Below are 18,050 nucleotides of genomic sequence, written 5' to 3'. Positions count from 1 at the left end.
AAAGAACCTTTCGTCCCACACTCCTTTTGACACACTCCATATCTTTTGCTAAAAAGCAAATGTTACTTTTGCCAAAGGAATGCTCATCAACTGCAGCGCACTCATTACCTGTGGTATTATAGAAGACTTCATAATGTAGAGGTGAATGTATTGAAGGTACCTTAATGTAAAGCACTTTTAAATGTTTGTCCATGATAGACTAGTGTGTTAAATCTACCTGGGAACCTGCAGGTACGGCTGACTGTAGTTCACAGACGCACATAGACGGACACTGTGTCTACCATTATATCTGAGCTAAACAACAGCACAAACAGCGGTGACATGGCATAGTTTATATGCAAAGCAAAACAAGCGTCTGTATCCTCTCAGTGCTGTGTAATATCACTTTATGCTCAGTGTGGGGCCTCCTTGAATTTAGATTTTAGTTTGATATTCTGTAAAGTTCTGTGTATGTAAAAAAGAAAAAAAGAAGAAAATTCTGTCCGTAGATTTTTGCTCAATCGTTTTGACTTTTAAGCATAAAACTAAAGTATTTTGCTTGTAAAATTCCTTTCAGTAGCAGTTTCATCATGACTTTGCCAATTTCTTGATAAGTGCCTAAATTGCTTAATTTTGACAAATCAACAGAAATAATTTGTTCTTCGATAACATGGTGCTGATTATGGTCAGAAAACAACAAAATATCCAAATACAGTGAATTGATTTTGCAGTACAATGTTAACTGGAGGGAGGGATACATCACAATTGGCTCTCAAACATGGGTTTGAATCCATTAGAAGAAGACTACAGGCCATTTGTGTTGAGCATTTGTTTAAAATGTTTTAGATGTTTCGGTTTTTCATGTTGTCTCAGAGAAAGGCGTGTTGAAACTGAAAGTCCCCTAAAGACTACCACTGTAATCCCAAAACTTGGAGTAATAAAACTACTATACACACTACAATGTACTTTTCTTTCCACCTGTGTTTACATGTAAATTTAAAGTCAGTGAAAGAAAAATAAGCATGAAAACCAATAAAAAAGTACTCTTTTAAAAACAATGTTTATTTCCTGAGGTTTTAACGAGAAAACAATCTCCCCACAAGGTCCTGAGCTCATGATCTTCATTCACATAACACGCACTAAAAGGACTCAACTACTGTTGATAAGGTCAAGAATAAACTTTAAACTTCAGCTTTTAAGAAACAAAGGTGCAAAAATAATAATTTGAACATCTATGATTTCAGTAGTGTAGTCACTATAGTTACAACATACAATATATCATGTACATTAAACTACCCAGCCTAGTTTATACAAGTAAATCTGAAAAGATAAGTGGATCGACAGAAGATACATTAATTCGGGAACTATTTAGTAATTGTTTAAGTCAATTTTCATGCATAACCATTACATGGTTCTTTAAAATTATGAAGATTTGATTATCATTTTTGCAAACCAAACAATGTGATAGTGAAGAAAATAATTAGTTGTAGCCCAATAAAAAAAAAAAGGTACAAAAACATTAAAACCCTGCTTCTCCATGAATGCATGAGTAATAATACTCTAATAATATTATATAAAATAATCCCTTTTAATTAATTTCCCTTATACTTGCATATAGGTAACTTTGTTAATGTGGTTATTTTACTTAATAATAGGTATAGGTTTGTGAATATTTTACTGTGTTATTAATACTTTTATTTCAGGATCTAAATAGTATTTTATACCACACCATACCTACAAATAATGATGGTGAATGTAGGTGGTTTGTCCTTCAGACCTCTGGCAGTAGCTATTTCCTATGCTCTGAGTTCAGTGAGAGGTGAAACATAAAGAGAGAGAGAGAGAGAGAGAGAGAGAGAGAGCATGCGTGTGTGTCAGGAAAAAAATAAAGCGATTGGATTCCTGGCTGGTGATGAGTGACAGACGGGCAGCGAGAGAGAGAGAGAGATCCTCCACCGGAGCAGGAAGCTGCTGCCCGGGACTGCCGAGAAGACGGAGAGGAGGTACAAAAACAACGTCGACATCTGCGGGGTTTCCACCATAATGTAGCCCAAACGGAGCAGCGACAGCCGCGTGTGTCAAATCGACCCGACAACGACGCGACTGGATGTCGAGGGCGCGGCGGTGAATAACGGCGAACGCAGAGCCGTGTGTTTTATTTTAATTTGTTTTCCCCCCCCCTTCTATTTATTATCGTCGTTGTCGTCGTCGTTGCACGGTTGACAATGAAGGAGCTCGAGGGCTGCGGTATGCGCTCCTCGGTGGGCTTTCTGTCCCGCAGGGAGCTCACCGGGCAGCCGCTCCTGAAGGACGACTTCCAGAGGCGCCGGATGGCCGGCTGCACCAGCCTCTTCAAGAAGGACATGCTCGGCCACTTCGGCTGCGTCAACGCCATTGAGTTCTCCAACAACGGCGGAGAATGGCTCGTGTCCGGTAAGTTGACAAATCCCTCTCTCCACCCCACCACCACCACCACCCACCCCAACAATGTTATACTGTGTTAGCATGCTAAGCTAGCTTAGCTGTTCTTGCTAGCTCGCTAACGTCAAAACCAACCCCCCCCCCCCACAGTCACACACAAACCCCCAGGAGCTCAGAGGGGCAGCAGACCCGGACCCGGACCATGTCAGTCCAGAGGCTCGTCACTACCCCCCCACACATATTATCATGGCTGCCAAGTCCTGAAACCACAAATCCATTTAGCGCTATGTCCATCATCTGGCCTAGCTTAGTAGAACTGACGTTACCTGAGGCTTTCATTTAACTTTTCATACATGTCATTTGATGAGCTTCGCTCCACCTGACCAGGTAACTTAAGTGACACCGTTTAGATGTACCTCATCAGCCACTTTGGTGACTGAGAGGTAACTACTGTTCCGAGTGTGATTATTAATTCTGGTGGAACATGAAAATGACCCCTTGATCAAGTTTTGCACCATGTGCTTCATACATCTGTAAAAGAAATATCTTATTTACAGACTATAGCGTGGGCTCCAACTAAGTAATGTAGATTAAGAATTATTTATTGATCAATTATCATTTATTCTATGAAATGTCCATCATCGTTTCCCACTGTCTCAGGTGATGGCCTTCCAATGTCTTGTTTTTGCCAACAGATGTCCCTAAAAGATTATTTTGGTTTTAAAATAAGTCCTCGGTAGCAATAACACAGTGTAGAAATACTCTGTTAAATGTAAAAAAATCGTGCATTCAAAATGTTACTTAAGCAAAAGTACACAAGTATTGGCATCAAAGTATATTTAAAGAACCAAACTAAAGTATTTGTTATGCACAGGGTCCAATATTAGAAAAAAGAACCACTGTATATTTCATTACTGAATATAGTAGAATAAATGGAAATATATATAAGTAAAATACAACTACCTACTAGTACAAGCAAATGTACAGTTACATTCCTTATAACCATATAAAACAAATAAAGAAGAGGATGGTTCCAGTTAGATTACTTTCACTATTAACCCAAAATAGGTGCTGTTTATTTTTCTGTCGATCTACTAAGTGATGAGGCCAAACCTTTACAGCCCTAAATCTTTCCTTTATGTTGTAAATCTCTTCAGGTCTCTATAAAATGCTTGAAATGAACCAATCTGAGGAGTGACTCAAAGACATAAGCAACCCGTGACGGGGCCGTAGCTCGACACGTTTGGAAACCTCTGGACGATATTGTGCATGTTTGTAAATTGGCGTTGTCAATCTGTCTGGTCTTCAGGAGGAGATGACCGCCGGGTGCTCCTGTGGCACATGGAACAAGCTATCCATGCTCGGTCCAAGCCTTTGAAACTGAAGGGCGAGCACCTGTCCAACATCTTCTGTCTGGCCTTCGACAGCACCAACAAAAAGGTCTTCTCTGGCGGTAAGAGCAAAACTTGCACAACAACAACAAGGTTTATTCCTCATCCTTGTCCTTTGACCTGTGCAGGTGTTTTTGTGGCTTTTCACTTGTTGGTTAAAGGTAGATCTGATATGAAATGAGACACCTTCGATGGTTTGCATCTCGGGGGATGCAGCTTTTGATGCAACCAAGGGAATTCACTTACAATCAAGTTAAATAAATGTAAAAAGATACACCTCGATACAAAAAAAAATAAACCTATTTTTTTACATCAAATATTATATCAGGTAACATTTTTAAATGGCTAATTTGATGCGTATTTAATTGCTTTGCAGGAATGTTGTAGATACTTTATTGCACATTAATGTCACATTCATGAGAAAATCAAAATGATCTTGTGCTTGAGTTGCGAAGTAATTCTGTATTGCAGCCATGTGGTGAATGCTGCTCACTGTGAATCGGCCATGCAAATATGTCGAGAGGAAATTATATAATAATGTTATATCAAGATTTAGTTGATGGATCATTAACCAACAGCATTGAAAGCGGACCTGAAGGCCGAACTGGTTTTGCATTTTTTTTAAAAATGTTTTATCTTGTGCACAATCACTTTGTAAACAGTTTGTCTGTTTGTTTTTTGCAGGAAATGATGAGCAGGTAATTCTTCACGATGTGGAGAGGTGAGTCAAATACTCATTACCGCAGCATCGAAAAACGTTTTGATACACTCGCGGCCATCAGACATTGTGTTTGTGTTCACATTCTGAAAACGATTGACATTTGGATGATGGTTGTTCCCACAGAAGGGAGACTCTGAATGTGTTCCTGCACATCGACGCCGTGTACAGTTTGTCTGTCAGCCCGGTCAACGACAACGTGTTTGCCAGCTCGTCCGACGACGGACGCGTTCTTATCTGGGACACCCGCGAGCCGCCGAGCACAGGTAAGTGGAGGAGGCACGTGTGCTGCTCCTGTGACGATATCATTTGATATTGCGATGCTATGTTTCGCGCTCGGGGCTGCAAGGCATGTAGGATTAAAGCCCTTTGCAAAAGATGAGTCCTTGGATATGATTTCTCATAGTCTGAAATCGTGCGTGCGTGCGTGTGTGTGGCTTACAGTGGATTAAGAAGTGGTTGTATATACAAATTGTGTTGCCTCAGCCTCCTAAATTTCCTGCACTGGAGGATAAATTAATTGGATTGATTAAAAACACTGTGGACATTTAGCTTAATTGCATGAAAATTAACTTCTCAAGTTGATGTTAAAATACACAAACACTCGTCTCTAAAGGGTTCTCAAACCTTTTGTCTCCTTACAGGAAGATATTTTTTGCCAAAGACCCCCTTATAATCGTAACACTGATTAAGCTATGCGTACTACCATTTACGCACTTAGATGGCATTTTAGCTATTTATATTCTAAAACTTTTCAACATAAATGCTTTTGACCTGAAATTAGAAATATTGTTTAGATAAAATGAGACGATCCTTTATTCGTCTCGTCGTGGGGGAAGTTTGCAATGTTATTGAATGTTAATGCGACTTTTATACCTGATGATTTTACTTTAAATGCATCTGGACTCCACTTGACAACACTTTTAACCTACATTTCAAGTAATTGATCATTCAGAAAATGAACAGAAGCAAGTCTGCCACATCTCTAATAAATCCAGATGTTATGATTAAACTTCTCAGTCTCAAGCTGACTTCTAGTTGGTGCTTTATCTCTAACATGATTAAGTTACTGCTGTGGATCACAATCATAACAGAGTTTCTATTAGGCCCAAAGTTAACGTGGGTGGGAGTAATGGACACTATGTTTGTTTTTATTGGTGCAAATGGCACCCATCTCTAGATTTGATCATTTATAGCTAATTATTTTTTGGACCCCCTATCAGAGTGGCCACTCCCCATCCTGCTCTTACGCGTGTCTTCTCTGATGTTGTCAATATGCTCTTCGTGTGTATTTTAAGGGACACTGTTGGACTGAAAAGGGTGCAAAGTGCCTCATTAATGGGACTTAGTGAGACCCTTTGATCACTTTTTTTAAAATTTTAAATGCAGTGGATCATCTTGCACGACGTCTACATCCTTCTATTTTTGAAGCCGTCCTTGTGACCGAGCGGGCCTAATAATACATTAAGCAGTAATCAGTATTCCTTGTCTGCCAGCAGGCTACATGTCGTTCCGTGGCGGCACTCACAAAGATAAACGAGACTAAGCGTCCATGCTCGCAGCTCTGTGAGGTTCCACTTGTGGGTTGGCATGTATGGTAATGTTCGTAGTTTGGTGTGTTTGTATACCGACGTCTCCTAATTAGCACTAAAAGCACAGCTGAGGCTGACAATGTCATTAGTTTTGTCATACAGTGATGGATGAAAGGTCACCGGATCCCCAAAATCATTAGGAAACATCCTCTGGACTCCACCAATGTCGGTAAAAATAAGCTGCCAAGATTTCAGTGACTCGACACTGACATCCCGAGAGGCGTAGCTGGAAAAACAATAACAGAAGTGTTAATAATCATGTAATCATAATTCATCAACCCCTCATCTCTTCCCGTAGAGCCCTTCTGCCTGGCCAGCTACCCGTCGGCCTTCCACAGCGTGATGTTCAACCCGGTGGAGCCCAGGCTGATCGCCACAGCCAACTCCAAGGAGGGAGTTGGATTATGGGACATTCGCAAGCCACGCAGGTTAGACTTCTTTTCTTTTTTTCTCTCCCATATTCTTAAGTTTTCTATCTCTCGACACAGTTTTCAAGAGAAGCTTTAACGGGGTGGTTCCCTGTGGGGAAATGAGCTTCACTGAGAAATATTACAAGAGTGGAAATAATGCACAGAGGACAACAACAATACTCATTCAGAGTTATTAAAGCAGTAAAAGCATTTACTTAGTATGAAGTCAAATACACTAAAATAATTGTGAGGTTAAATAAATTGAAGATCTCGTCCCTTTTAGTAGTTTGGGAACTGGCAAAACAAATATTTGTTTTTGTGAATTGCGTCACATTGTTATTTACTTTAGTCACGTGTGATCAAGACTGTATTTAATCCATTTCACAGTACATTCTAATGGTCATTTCTCATGTGTCGTGTGTGTGATTTGCAAACGGTCTGTCTATGAATTGGTTGAATCAAACTCTTTAAAGTCCTCATCTGCTCTTGTGACGCACGGCTGTCCCGCTTGTGTCCACCAGGGGGCGCTGTTGTCTCACTGTTAAAATAATTTTTTTCCCCCAGTAAAATGACTGAGAAAACACTTTGTGTGTGTGTGTGTGTGTGTGTGTGTGTGTGTGTGTGTGTGTGTGTGTGTGTGTGTGTGTGTGTGTGTGTGTGTGTGTGTGTGTGTGTGTGTGTGTGTGTGTGTGTGTGTGTGTGTGTGTGTGTGTGTGTGTGTGTGTGTGTGTGTGTGTGTGTGTGTGTGTGTGTGTGTGTGTGTGTGGTGTGTGTGTGTGTGTGTGTGTGTGTGTGTGTGTGTGTGTGTGTGTGTGTGTGTGTGTGTGTGTGTGTGTGTGTGTGTGTGTGTGTGTGTGTGTGTGTGCGCACACACTCCTGTGTGGTGAGGTTCTGGTTACTAGCACACAAATGTCCAGTAAAAGTCAGCACTGAGTCATTTCTCTTCCTCCACTGTTGGCGCTGCCTCTCTGCAGTGTGGACACAGTTATTACTTAGAATCTCCCTCAATTTACTATCGTGTTTTTCCTTTTATTTTGTTCATTTCGGATTTTATTATAGATTTTCCATTTCAGAGAAACATAAAAAGACACAATACAAGGATAAACCAGTAGGAGGAGGGATGGAAGGGTTACACTGTTAAATAATTGCATGTATGTTTCTTTTTGGACTATTAATTTTCACTACGGCTTCCAGTTGAAGTGTTTTTTCTAATGACATACCCGTTTCATTAATCATTATAATTTATTGCTGCTCGGTGGTTGGCGCATAACAATAAACACGGTGCATTAGTGTCAGACATCATTTAAAAATATGAACATTTACATTGGAATAAACAAACAAACAAATTAGGAGTCTGTTAAAATACGTCGTTAAAATGTCAACTGTATATTTATAGTGAAGAGAAATTGAATGGAAACCCTTTAGGAAACCAGTCGGGTTGAACGTTTCGACTCGTCTTCAAATACTCAGTAATTCTCTCGTTGTTCATTAAAAGGTTGGAGATGTGATCGTGTGGTTTAGGCGGTTCGGTAGCATCAATCATCATATCATTTTTTATGCCATTTGATATGTTAATTTATATGTTTCTTCTTTTCTTTTTTTTCAAACGTTTATGATTTTCTTCCACTAGAAACGTTTTCTTGTTAACTTGGTATCTGTGTAGTCACAAAGTCCAAATACAAACGTGGCAGTCAAACATCAAATAAATAATTACCACTCATAAAACGTATCATAATAATACAATTCACCATCCTTTGTGGTAAATTGTATAGAATAACAAACTTGAGATTCGGGATGCTCATCACTTTGATATTTTGCCCGCTTTAATAAATGACCCATCTCCTAATGGTCTTTCGCTCTCTTCCCCGCAGCTCGTTGCTCCGTTACGGGGGCAGCATGTCGCTGCAGAGCGCCATGAGCGTTCGCTTCAACAGCACCGGCACCCAGCTGCTGGCGCTGCGGCGCCGCCTGCCGCCCGTCCTCTACGAGCTGCACTCCCGCCTGCCCAGCTTCCAGTTCGACAACCAGGGCTACTTCAACTCCTGCACCATGAAGAGCTGCTGCTTCGCCGGGGACAAAGATCAGGTGGGTCATCAGACGGACCGCAAGTAGGGAGGACGGGGACTTGGCTCATAAAGGCATTTTCAAACACGGACGGGAAAAGATGTCTGGAATATTTCCGTTTTTATATTCATGTGCAGCCATAAAAGCAAAGTCCTTCACATGATATATTATGGCGGTGACTCTCAAGGGGTTTTATGTATCGTAACAGACAGTAGACACTCTGTTTTATCTGACTTTGGTGGTTTCTTAAAATGTAAGGAGAATATTGGAAACATGTGGGACCAATGGAAATTAAAAATAGACTATATTAGACTCTTCCGTGTTGGAGGAACACCAGAAGCCCCTGAACTCGGCCAAGAGTTTTCCCCGTTGGTCCTCCTCAGACGTGACATCACTCTGCAGCCATGTTTACGATGTTAAGATTATTCTCAGGTGTCAGTGGAGCTCATGGAGACTTACAAAATGGTCCCTCTCTACAAGGAGTTTACAGAATCGAGTCGGGGCAGCACAAGAAGGCTGCTGGTGTGAATCTGCCCACCTGCTGCCAAGCTTTTGAGCAAGGCCATTGAGATTGAGATTTATTGTGTTTAAGTAAAAAAAACTTTTTTTTAAAACAAGAAATACTGAACCCTCAAGACACGTGCAATGTTAATGGACCGAACAGCATATAAATGACAAATTAATATTAAATTAAGTATTCTCATATGCGGAGGCATTTAATTGTCTGGCTTAAAGATGAAAACTAGGCATTTTTATGTTTCTCCACTGATAATAATTCAAGAGCTTAACCTGTTTTGACAGATTACCGATGAAGCTTTGGGGTGCAGTTATTGGGATCAGTCGGGATTCGAGAGTGATAATCAATCAATAGTCTAACTTGCTAATGCGGTGGCTGAATCCTCGGGGAGGTATAAAAAATGAATGGATGAAAATGAGACGGCTCTCAGATCGTTCAAAGAGCAGTGAAACGCACACACACACACACACACACACACACACACACACACACACTTCTGAAGTATTGTTTTCATCTGCCAGCGTGTTACGAGCTCTTCAGGGGGAAGAGAAGCACCATTGAACCAGACGAGCGAGATAACATTATTTAATACCACCAAGCGTACGAGAGGCAGACGACAAAGAACCGGCCGGTGGGTTCGCTGTTTACCACCAGAAACCACAACGTGACAAAGGCTGCGATTTCAAAAATAAATAAAAGGATGATTTCGGTTGTTTACACCACAAGCTTTAGAAGCGCACAAGACCCAGAACCACATTTCTCATATCGACCCATAACCACATTTCTCACAGACCCAGAACCACATAATAATAATACATTCTATTTGTATTGCACTTTATATTTAGCAAATTCAAAGTGCTACAGAGCAGAAAGTTAAAACAAGAACATTTTAAGATACATTTAAAAGCAGAGCCTAGAACCCATAGACCCAGAACCAAATTTCTCACATAGACCCAGAACCACAGACAGCAGGATTGTCTCAGAAAGATGTGAAAGCAGAGGCGCAGAGTGGCAACGAACCACACACAAACGATGGGGAAGGGGGGTGCGGGGGAGCTGTGGGTGCAACATTCCTGCTTGACGTGTCCTCTGGGATCCTGAGGCGGAGCACACAGGTGTAGTGTTCTCGCGTGGCCCGGAGCTACAATCGTACGAGTAACAATTGCACGATTCTTCATCACAAAGACCCCCCCCCCCCCAAAAAAAAAATAAACAACCCTGAAAAAGTTAAAACCCGCCGATACCAGAAGAATGTTTACAGAAAAAGAAATTGAAGACATTTGTTTCAATCGTTGGCCAACAACAACGACGACACAACAATTATTCAAAACTCGTCAGAAGTGCTGCTGCTGTACGCGACGAGGTCTTTTAAAACAAATACAAAAATGACTCCACAAAAATGTGCCTCCCAGATGTCAAAATGCGGCACGACAGACACAAATTACATTTAAATGTGCTCGATGAGAGTAGAGTGTAAATAAAAAGGAGGAAAGGAAGGAGAACAAATATTGAAAAGAAGGAAAAAACATTCTGCTCCTAAATATTTGTATGTGGATGCCTTTGAAGTCCCGTGTGTAAACAACGTGCAGCCAAACGCTCGTATGTGGACGAGTGAAGCCGACTTTCTGCTGTCGCTACAACACTAACGTAAAGATGGACTCTTTGACTCTGTGGGTAAAGGAAACGAGAAAATGAAGTCACTTTAATGTAAATTGTCCTTAAAAAAAATCATGAAAACACTATTTAAGCCACATAACAATATAATGATCTGCTATATTGGAGATGAATTTGTCCAGCCCTAATTCCACCCACAACCTGTGAGAGGTTCTCCACAGAACCTTTCTATGGAGGATCGTTTAACATCCTTGCTTTTCGCAAATCCTCGAAGAACTCTTTCATCCACAAAAAAGGAACCTGTGGTCTTAAAAAGAACCCGTTCTTCAGAAGAACATGGAACCTCCGCCCTTCAGGAGGAACCTTTTGGGAAGCCTTTATTTCTCAATAGGGTAATGTTAGCCGAGACAGCCACACTCTGCAGCACCTGGAACGTCTGTCGGATTTGACTGTCGGTGGGGAAAAAAGTGCTTCTATCCTTCCTTACGTGGCGCCCCCCCCCGTCAAAACGTACCTTAAGCAACAGCTGTAAGTGGAACCATATGTTTACAAAGTCTAATAACAGTTCAGAGCAGGAGCTGTGTGCAGGTCAGAATGTCACGTCAAGAGACAAAGCGCTGCGATAAGATCTGCTGGTTTTGTGCCCCCCCCCCGGGGTTTATCTCTCTCTGTGTGTGTGTGTGTGTGTATTTGATTTCCTCTGCTCTAATGAAGAGTTTTGTCATAAGCAATGGCGCAGACTTAAATCTCTAAACATCCCTCTCTCCCCCCCCCCCCCCTTCAGTACATCTTGTCTGGGTCAGACGACTTCAACCTCTACATGTGGAAGATCCCAAAGGACCCGGAAGCAGGTGAGTTACTGAATCCGTCTGTGTGTGTGGATGTATTCTGATGTGTGGGCTTGTTTTCTTTTGTGTTGTTGTTTGTTTTAAGTTCACACTGTTCATCAGGGTTTGTCAACAAAACGTATAAGTAGCTTGTTTCAAGGACTGCGTTTTGGTGACTTATGCGAGGTCAACGCTTCCAGTGGCGTCGAGTCCGGGAGAGCAAAACGAACCTCTGGTCTACGTTTTAGCCCCCGGAAAGAACGATAGACGCCGCTGAGCTACAGCAGACTGTGGTTTGACCTGCGTTCACCAACCTTTTGTAGTCTTAGTTCTGTATGAAGAGTTCTTGCTCCACGTCGGCTCACGGGACTCCAAATAACTCTGGGAAGAAAATCCCAAAAATGCAACAATCCAGGAATGTGGCCGTTTGTTGCTCTGTAGCGCACCACCTGACACATTTATGGATTTTATTTTCCCCCGGAGTTAGTCACACTGAAAATATGTGCTCTGAGGCTATTTGTTGTCAGACTAATAGCACATTATTAGGATTACATTACTGGTCTGTTTTTCTCTTCTGAAGCAGGTTAAATAATCCTCTTTCCGTGGCTGGTGTTTTGTTTTTAATGAAACCGTGTCAAGGACTCGTGTCTCTGAGTCTGAGCTCATGTGTTTCGTCTGCTACCGTCACATCAAACTAACCCCGCGCCGTGTTCTCCCTTCAAGGAGGCGCTGGTCGAGTGGTAAACGGGGCGTTCATGGTCCTGAAGGGTCACCGCTCCATAGTGAACCAGGTCCGCTTCAACCCTCACACCTACATGATCTGCTCCTCGGGCGTGGAGAAAGTCATCAAGGTTAGTGAAGGAATATCTCTGCTGTGTTTTCTTAGGAGGCCTAAAGGTCCGTTTTCAGAGAGTTTAATCTTCATTCCACTGTAGCTTTGTGCCGACTGGTGTTCTGGTACTGGTGGAGCAGCGTTAAGCATTGCGAATGAAGACTGGATTTAATATCCATAAACCTGTTTGTCGTCCTTTTTTCCGATACCCAACATTTCCTCACACCAAAACTCAAAAAAAGAACAGTTGACGTTATGGATATGATTCGGATTGTGATATTAAAGATAAGATAATAAAACAAACAACTTATTCTAATGTTATATGGAACAGGGAGACAACTTTTTAAAAGACATTATTTTTAGGTTCATACTTGTAGTTTTGGTTTTTATTAAAACAAACTTTAATGTTCAGAAAACACATATTATTCTGAATCCGCCTGTCTCTTTAAGACCCCCCCCCTTCCTGAAAAAGCCCAGTCTGCTCTTATTGGCTTGTGAGAAAAATACGGTGGATTTTTCCAAAAGTAGTTCCCAAGCTGTGGGCGTAATATTCTAATGAGCGTATGTGATACAGGAAGCGGAGCCAGAGCTCAATGAATCAGATGTTTCATAATCGAGCCCACAAAAAAAAAACTGACTGGGTTGTATTTATTTTACAGTTTGTGGCCACTACAAACACCTGTGCACAAGCTCTTTTTAATATGTCCCTTTTTTTTAAAAAGGTAGCTGTTGATTGAATAGTGGAGACATTAGAGTGGACGGACTGTATCTCAGTGAGACATTGATCTCCGGTGACACAGCACAGACACTGCTGAGCTGCAGCGAGGAATGAAAAAAAAAAAAGATGGATTTCCCCCCAAATATTGAGGACGTTGTGTTCAAAAACTGGGTCAAGGGAAGTTATGAGTGGTTCCATAGATTCATCGGTTTTATTTTGTAGTTAACTTTTACTTTACTGAAAACTAGAATAATAATACTGTTTTTTAATGTGTAATTTGTGAAAACCAAAAACCATGAACATTTTAAAGTTATAATTTCCACGTATATTTTTTTAATTCATGCCAAAATTATTATTATAAACCGGAAAGAAGTTTCTGCGCATTGTGATTTAAGTTGATGACTTTGCCTCCATCTTCATAACAGAAGAAAAGGGGTCGATTCATTAGACTTTTTGTCCCAAATGTTCCAAAATTGTTGCCCAAACATTCATAAAATGCCCAAAACAATGTTATACTTTCCCAGTCAAATAAAAAGCCTCCAGTAGTTGTTTCTACATATATACGATAACATGATTGATGACTCGACATAAGCAGCCTGATGTGTCACACGGGTATCGTATCGTCGTCCTGTCACGTTGATAATGATAGATTATGTATATTTGTCGGCAAGCAACTATTCCCCAAATAATGTGAAATCTTTTATTATAGTCTATATGTCTTGAATGCCTTCGCAATATTAATGTTATCAGAAAATGCAGTTTTCTACTTAATTTACATAATTTTGAATGCGTCTTAGGAGGTGAAACTGTCCACACAAAAGCATTTACAGAATGGTAAAACAAGATTCAGCTTCTTCTTTGTCTGCACAGTAACACAATCACTGTTTTGTGAGTGGAAGGCGATACAGGTCCAGGTGTTCTGTAATAAGAGGATATCAATAACGGAGAATCTGTCAAACTTTTCACTTCTCCGTCCATTTTTCACCGGTCCAATTCTAAATCTGTCCTTTTTTGTTCTTTTGTCTCCATCCTCTCCCTCCGTCATTTTTTCTGCCTCCGTCTCAGATGTGGAGTCCCTACCAGCAGCCCGAGAGTCTCGGGGACCTGGAGGGCCGCGTGGAGGACAAGTCACGCAGCCTCTACACCCACGAGGAGTACATCAGCCTGGTGCTGAACAGCGGCAGCGGCCTGTCCCACGACTACGTCAGCCAGTCCATCCAGGAGGACCCGCGCATGATGGCTTTCTTTGACTCGCTGGTGCGCCGAGAGATCGAGGGCTGGAGCTCCGACTCCGACAGCGACCTGAGCGAGGAGGCCATCATGCAGCTCCACGCTCGGGGTCGGCGCACCCCGAGGCCCGCGCCGACTCCTCCCGTCGCCGTCGTTGCCGCCAATAATCACAGCGACTCCGATAACTCGTCGTCCTCCTCGCTGGCTGGACCCGATGCCTCGGGGGGAGAAGAGCCAGCGGGGCCAGAGGCGGAGGAGCGGCCGAGGAGGCGGAGCAGGCTTCAGCGTCACCAGTCCGGCTTCCTCGTGAACGAGGACTCGGACTCCAGCGAGTTTTGGCTCGACCCCATGCCGCGGCCTCGCTCCCCGAGCCCCAGGGACAACTCCACGCTGTCCAGCCCCGCCTCCTCTCCTTCGCTTCCCGTCGGAGCGTCCAGCTCCTCCACATCCACCTCCAGCTCCAGCAGCGACGACGAGGAGCGGCGCAGCGCGGTGAGGCGGCGCAACGTGGTGAGGCGGCGGCGCATGCACGTCGTCTCCAGAGCCGGGGACCGACCCGAGTCTGTGCAGACTCTGTTTTCAGCCATGGACTCCTGCAGTTACCCATCGATATTAATCGATGACCTGTCTTCCTCCTCGTCCGCCGAGGCACAAAACTCCCTCAAGCCCAGCGATGGCGGCGTCGGAGATGAGGAAAAATGTCTCAGCCCTTCTGACTTTGTGTGTCTGAGCCCCGTGATGTACCCCGAGAGCCAAGAGAACGAGGAAGGGAGGGACAGGACTGAGCTGGAAAGACGCCCGGCTGCGTCTCACCGGTCACTGGACGGACGCAGGACTGGAGGAAACGCCGACAGCGGCGAGGCTTGTGGCAGTTCGGTGGCTTTAGACAGTAACTCTCCAGACCGACACAGCCCTGGAGTCAACGGGCGACACCGGACTGCAGCGCCCTATGTGAGAGAGAACCTCCATGTCTCCTCCGGATCGGAGGAAGAGACTGGCGTCACACCTGAAGGCACCAGGCCGAAGAGAGAAAAGGGCCTGGCGACCTGCGCCCTGAAACGGACTCATGTGGGATCAGAGGAGGCCGAGTCAGGCTCCTCCCCCTCAGGAAAGAAGTTAAAAATATTATGAGACCGCTTTCTCATCCCGTAAATAAATAATTTGTTAACAGACATAATTTAGGAAGTGGGTTTTTTTTTATGGGTTTTTACAGCTCAGCCTTTTCATTTTGCTTCTTGTAGTCATGTGACATGTCACATGAACTCGTGCTGAAGACTGAAGGAACTGAAAGCGCGGTCAGTTTTTGTTTACCAAAACAAATGAATCGGACAATGTCATCGCTCTTTTGGTTAAACCAAAGATGACAATAAAAGATGGAAGTATAAAAGCTAAGTATTGTTGATAACAATGGTAGTTTTTAAGTGAAACACATTTATTTTCATGCGGGATTCGTGTTTCTTTCTCATGCTCTGATTGCAGAAAGCTCCTCTTAGGATTTGGAGCTCCTCCAAACCGTAACAACAACAACAACAACAACAAAAAGATGGAGGACAAAAGCTTTGCAGCTTATTAATTTTGACTGTTTCACTCTGAGCGTGAATCTGATTGGCTTATTTTGTATTTTTAAGTGATTTTTGACAAACTGCTTCAGGGCGTCTAAAGAATTGAGTGTGAAATCTTAAGGAGTACCGTTTGTTTAAGCTGTGCATTGAAATGATGCTTTCAGTGTCTCCGCCATTTGTTTTTGTCTCATTATCCAGCCCCTGGGTACCATTACAAGCCAGTGTTCGCTTTTGTTTTCTTGCAATTAAAGAATAATTTGTTCTCCAGTGACAACACCGCAACTTCTTCCTGAGGCATCGCTGATTCACAATAGAGTTTGATCTTTGAAATATTGAATATTTCTGACGCGCGTCTCGTCTAAAACATTGCAAAACAAGTTATTTCACTGCAGATTCGGGTACTTCACCAGATACTTCTGACAGTTGCCACGGCAACACAGAATCTATTCTCCTGTGAAAGAAATCTGTTCAGCTGGCCGTGACCTCGAGCAATTACGTCCAGAGTAGAATATTTTATTGACTGAAGGGAAAAGCTTTCATTAGGAGACCAGTTGAATTGGTTATTATCAGTCAGCCTCTCCGAATAAAACATAAACATCACTGAGAAATAAACGGATGATTCAGATAATCAGAAATAGTTAATGTCCTTCTGTGTAGAAAAATGTGTGGATTTATATTTAAAGGAAAACACCGCAGTACCAAACAAGCTCATGTGATATGATCGAAAGCTGCAGAACAACTACAGTTCTATGAATAATCCTTCAGTTTCAAAGTCTGGAGGACTTTCTGTAACTCCTTCTGACTTCTTTTCCTGTTTTGTCCTGTTCCTGTTTTTCACAAGTTGCCTGAAGGCTTCTTGCACCTGACGACCTCTCTTTTTTTACCAAATGATTTTCAGTAATGTTCAGCACCATCGTGTCCACCAGAGACGTAGCCACGATTTAAAACATGCACAGAAACGTCTGATCAGAAGTTCTCAATTATATTTTCTGTAAATATCATCCAGCAACATATTTGTCTAAATGCTGGTTGAAAACCTCTCGACAGTCACACAAACCTCTGGTGGATACATTACAAATCCTTTCTCTTTATTTTATTTATTTATATCACTATCTGTTAAGTAGCCAAAAGTAGTAATAATATAATTTTAATTATATTGAGTCAAATTAAATACCCACTGAATGCAATTTTCTATTCAGATGCATTTTATAGAGAAAATCGGTGTCCCTCTTTTGGGATTTGTTTACTTTAAATTACAATTTGTGAGTACATTTTAAGTAAAAGTACACTAAAAAGGGGGGAAAAAAAGAATAGAGGATATTGACCTCATCAGGTGAATAACCTTAAATGGCCGAGTGTCTGTTCAGATAATATTAAAACCCATGATGTCATTCCCGTCGCTGGTGGAGTCCCCGTCTACGGCCTGAACGGCGGCCCTGTCCCGCCAGACAAAGCAGCCGAACCAGAGGGCATTCCAGTGGTTGTCGGAAAAGATTACAAAGAAAGAAAACAGACCACATGGCATCCCGGCCTCACGAGCTGGCGGTGTGGCTGTAATCTGAGGGCAGGCAGACATGCAGTTGAGGGTTATTGAGTTGTTTGCACTGCTCTCTTGTCAAAATAATTTCCTCTCCTTCTTAGAACTCGGCTGTGTGGCCGTGACTTATCTGCAGGAAGTAGACACCCTTTATTTCACCTCCATGCTTCCCAATGGGACAAGTATTCAAATAGGGATATTGTATGCTTTGGGCTTGTTTACATTTTGACTGGAGTGCGCCTGCTCGGCTGCTTATAGTTTAATGATTGATGACGGGCTGCACATGCAGAGGTGAACTAGAGAGTCAGAGTGTTTCACGGCCGGGACATCAATCAAAAGTATAATTATAATTTTTATTTATTTCTGTGCCATAATTATTATTAATATTTCACTGCTATTAACCACAATGCGGTTACATGAGAGAACCCATTAGTGAACTTACAATGGGCTTTTTTTTAATCTTTATTTATTCAGGGAAGGTTAACTACTTCTGTGTGCTCTTTTGCAGCAACACCCTACGACATGGGTCACATTCGCAACTGGGAGGGGCCCAGTACAACCACAGACCTTGAGGATTTGCACCAGAGCGAGCGTGGGTTTAGTCAAACGCACCATATTGGTTTGGGAGGAGACTTTTT

The 18,050-nt window shown here is 42.4% G+C and overlaps 1 protein-coding gene across 1 annotated transcript; it reads left to right on the top strand.

Annotated features, from left to right (window-relative positions):
* The first annotated feature begins 1,864 nt into the window (after positions 1-1,864).
* Positions 1,865-15,485, top strand: dcaf5 (ddb1 and cul4 associated factor 5). The gene is made up of 9 exons (XM_034525370.1): positions 1,865-2,412; positions 3,710-3,853; positions 4,476-4,512; positions 4,636-4,775; positions 6,400-6,529; positions 8,383-8,596; positions 11,491-11,557; positions 12,257-12,384; positions 14,149-15,485. Exons 1-9 carry the CDS (start codon positions 2,205-2,207, stop codon positions 15,442-15,444), a joined length of 2,364 nt encoding a protein of 787 aa, XP_034381261.1. The 5' UTR covers positions 1,865-2,204; the 3' UTR covers positions 15,445-15,485.
* The last annotated feature ends 2,565 nt before the right edge of the window (positions 15,486-18,050 follow it).

This window comes from Cyclopterus lumpus, chromosome 22 (genome assembly GCF_009769545.1).
Source record: "Cyclopterus lumpus isolate fCycLum1 chromosome 22, fCycLum1.pri, whole genome shotgun sequence".
In the NCBI taxonomy this organism is placed as follows: Eukaryota; Metazoa; Chordata; class Actinopteri; order Perciformes; family Cyclopteridae; genus Cyclopterus; species Cyclopterus lumpus.
The sequence above is the reverse complement of the archived record's forward strand: the minus strand, read 5'-3'. Positions and strand labels throughout refer to the sequence as shown.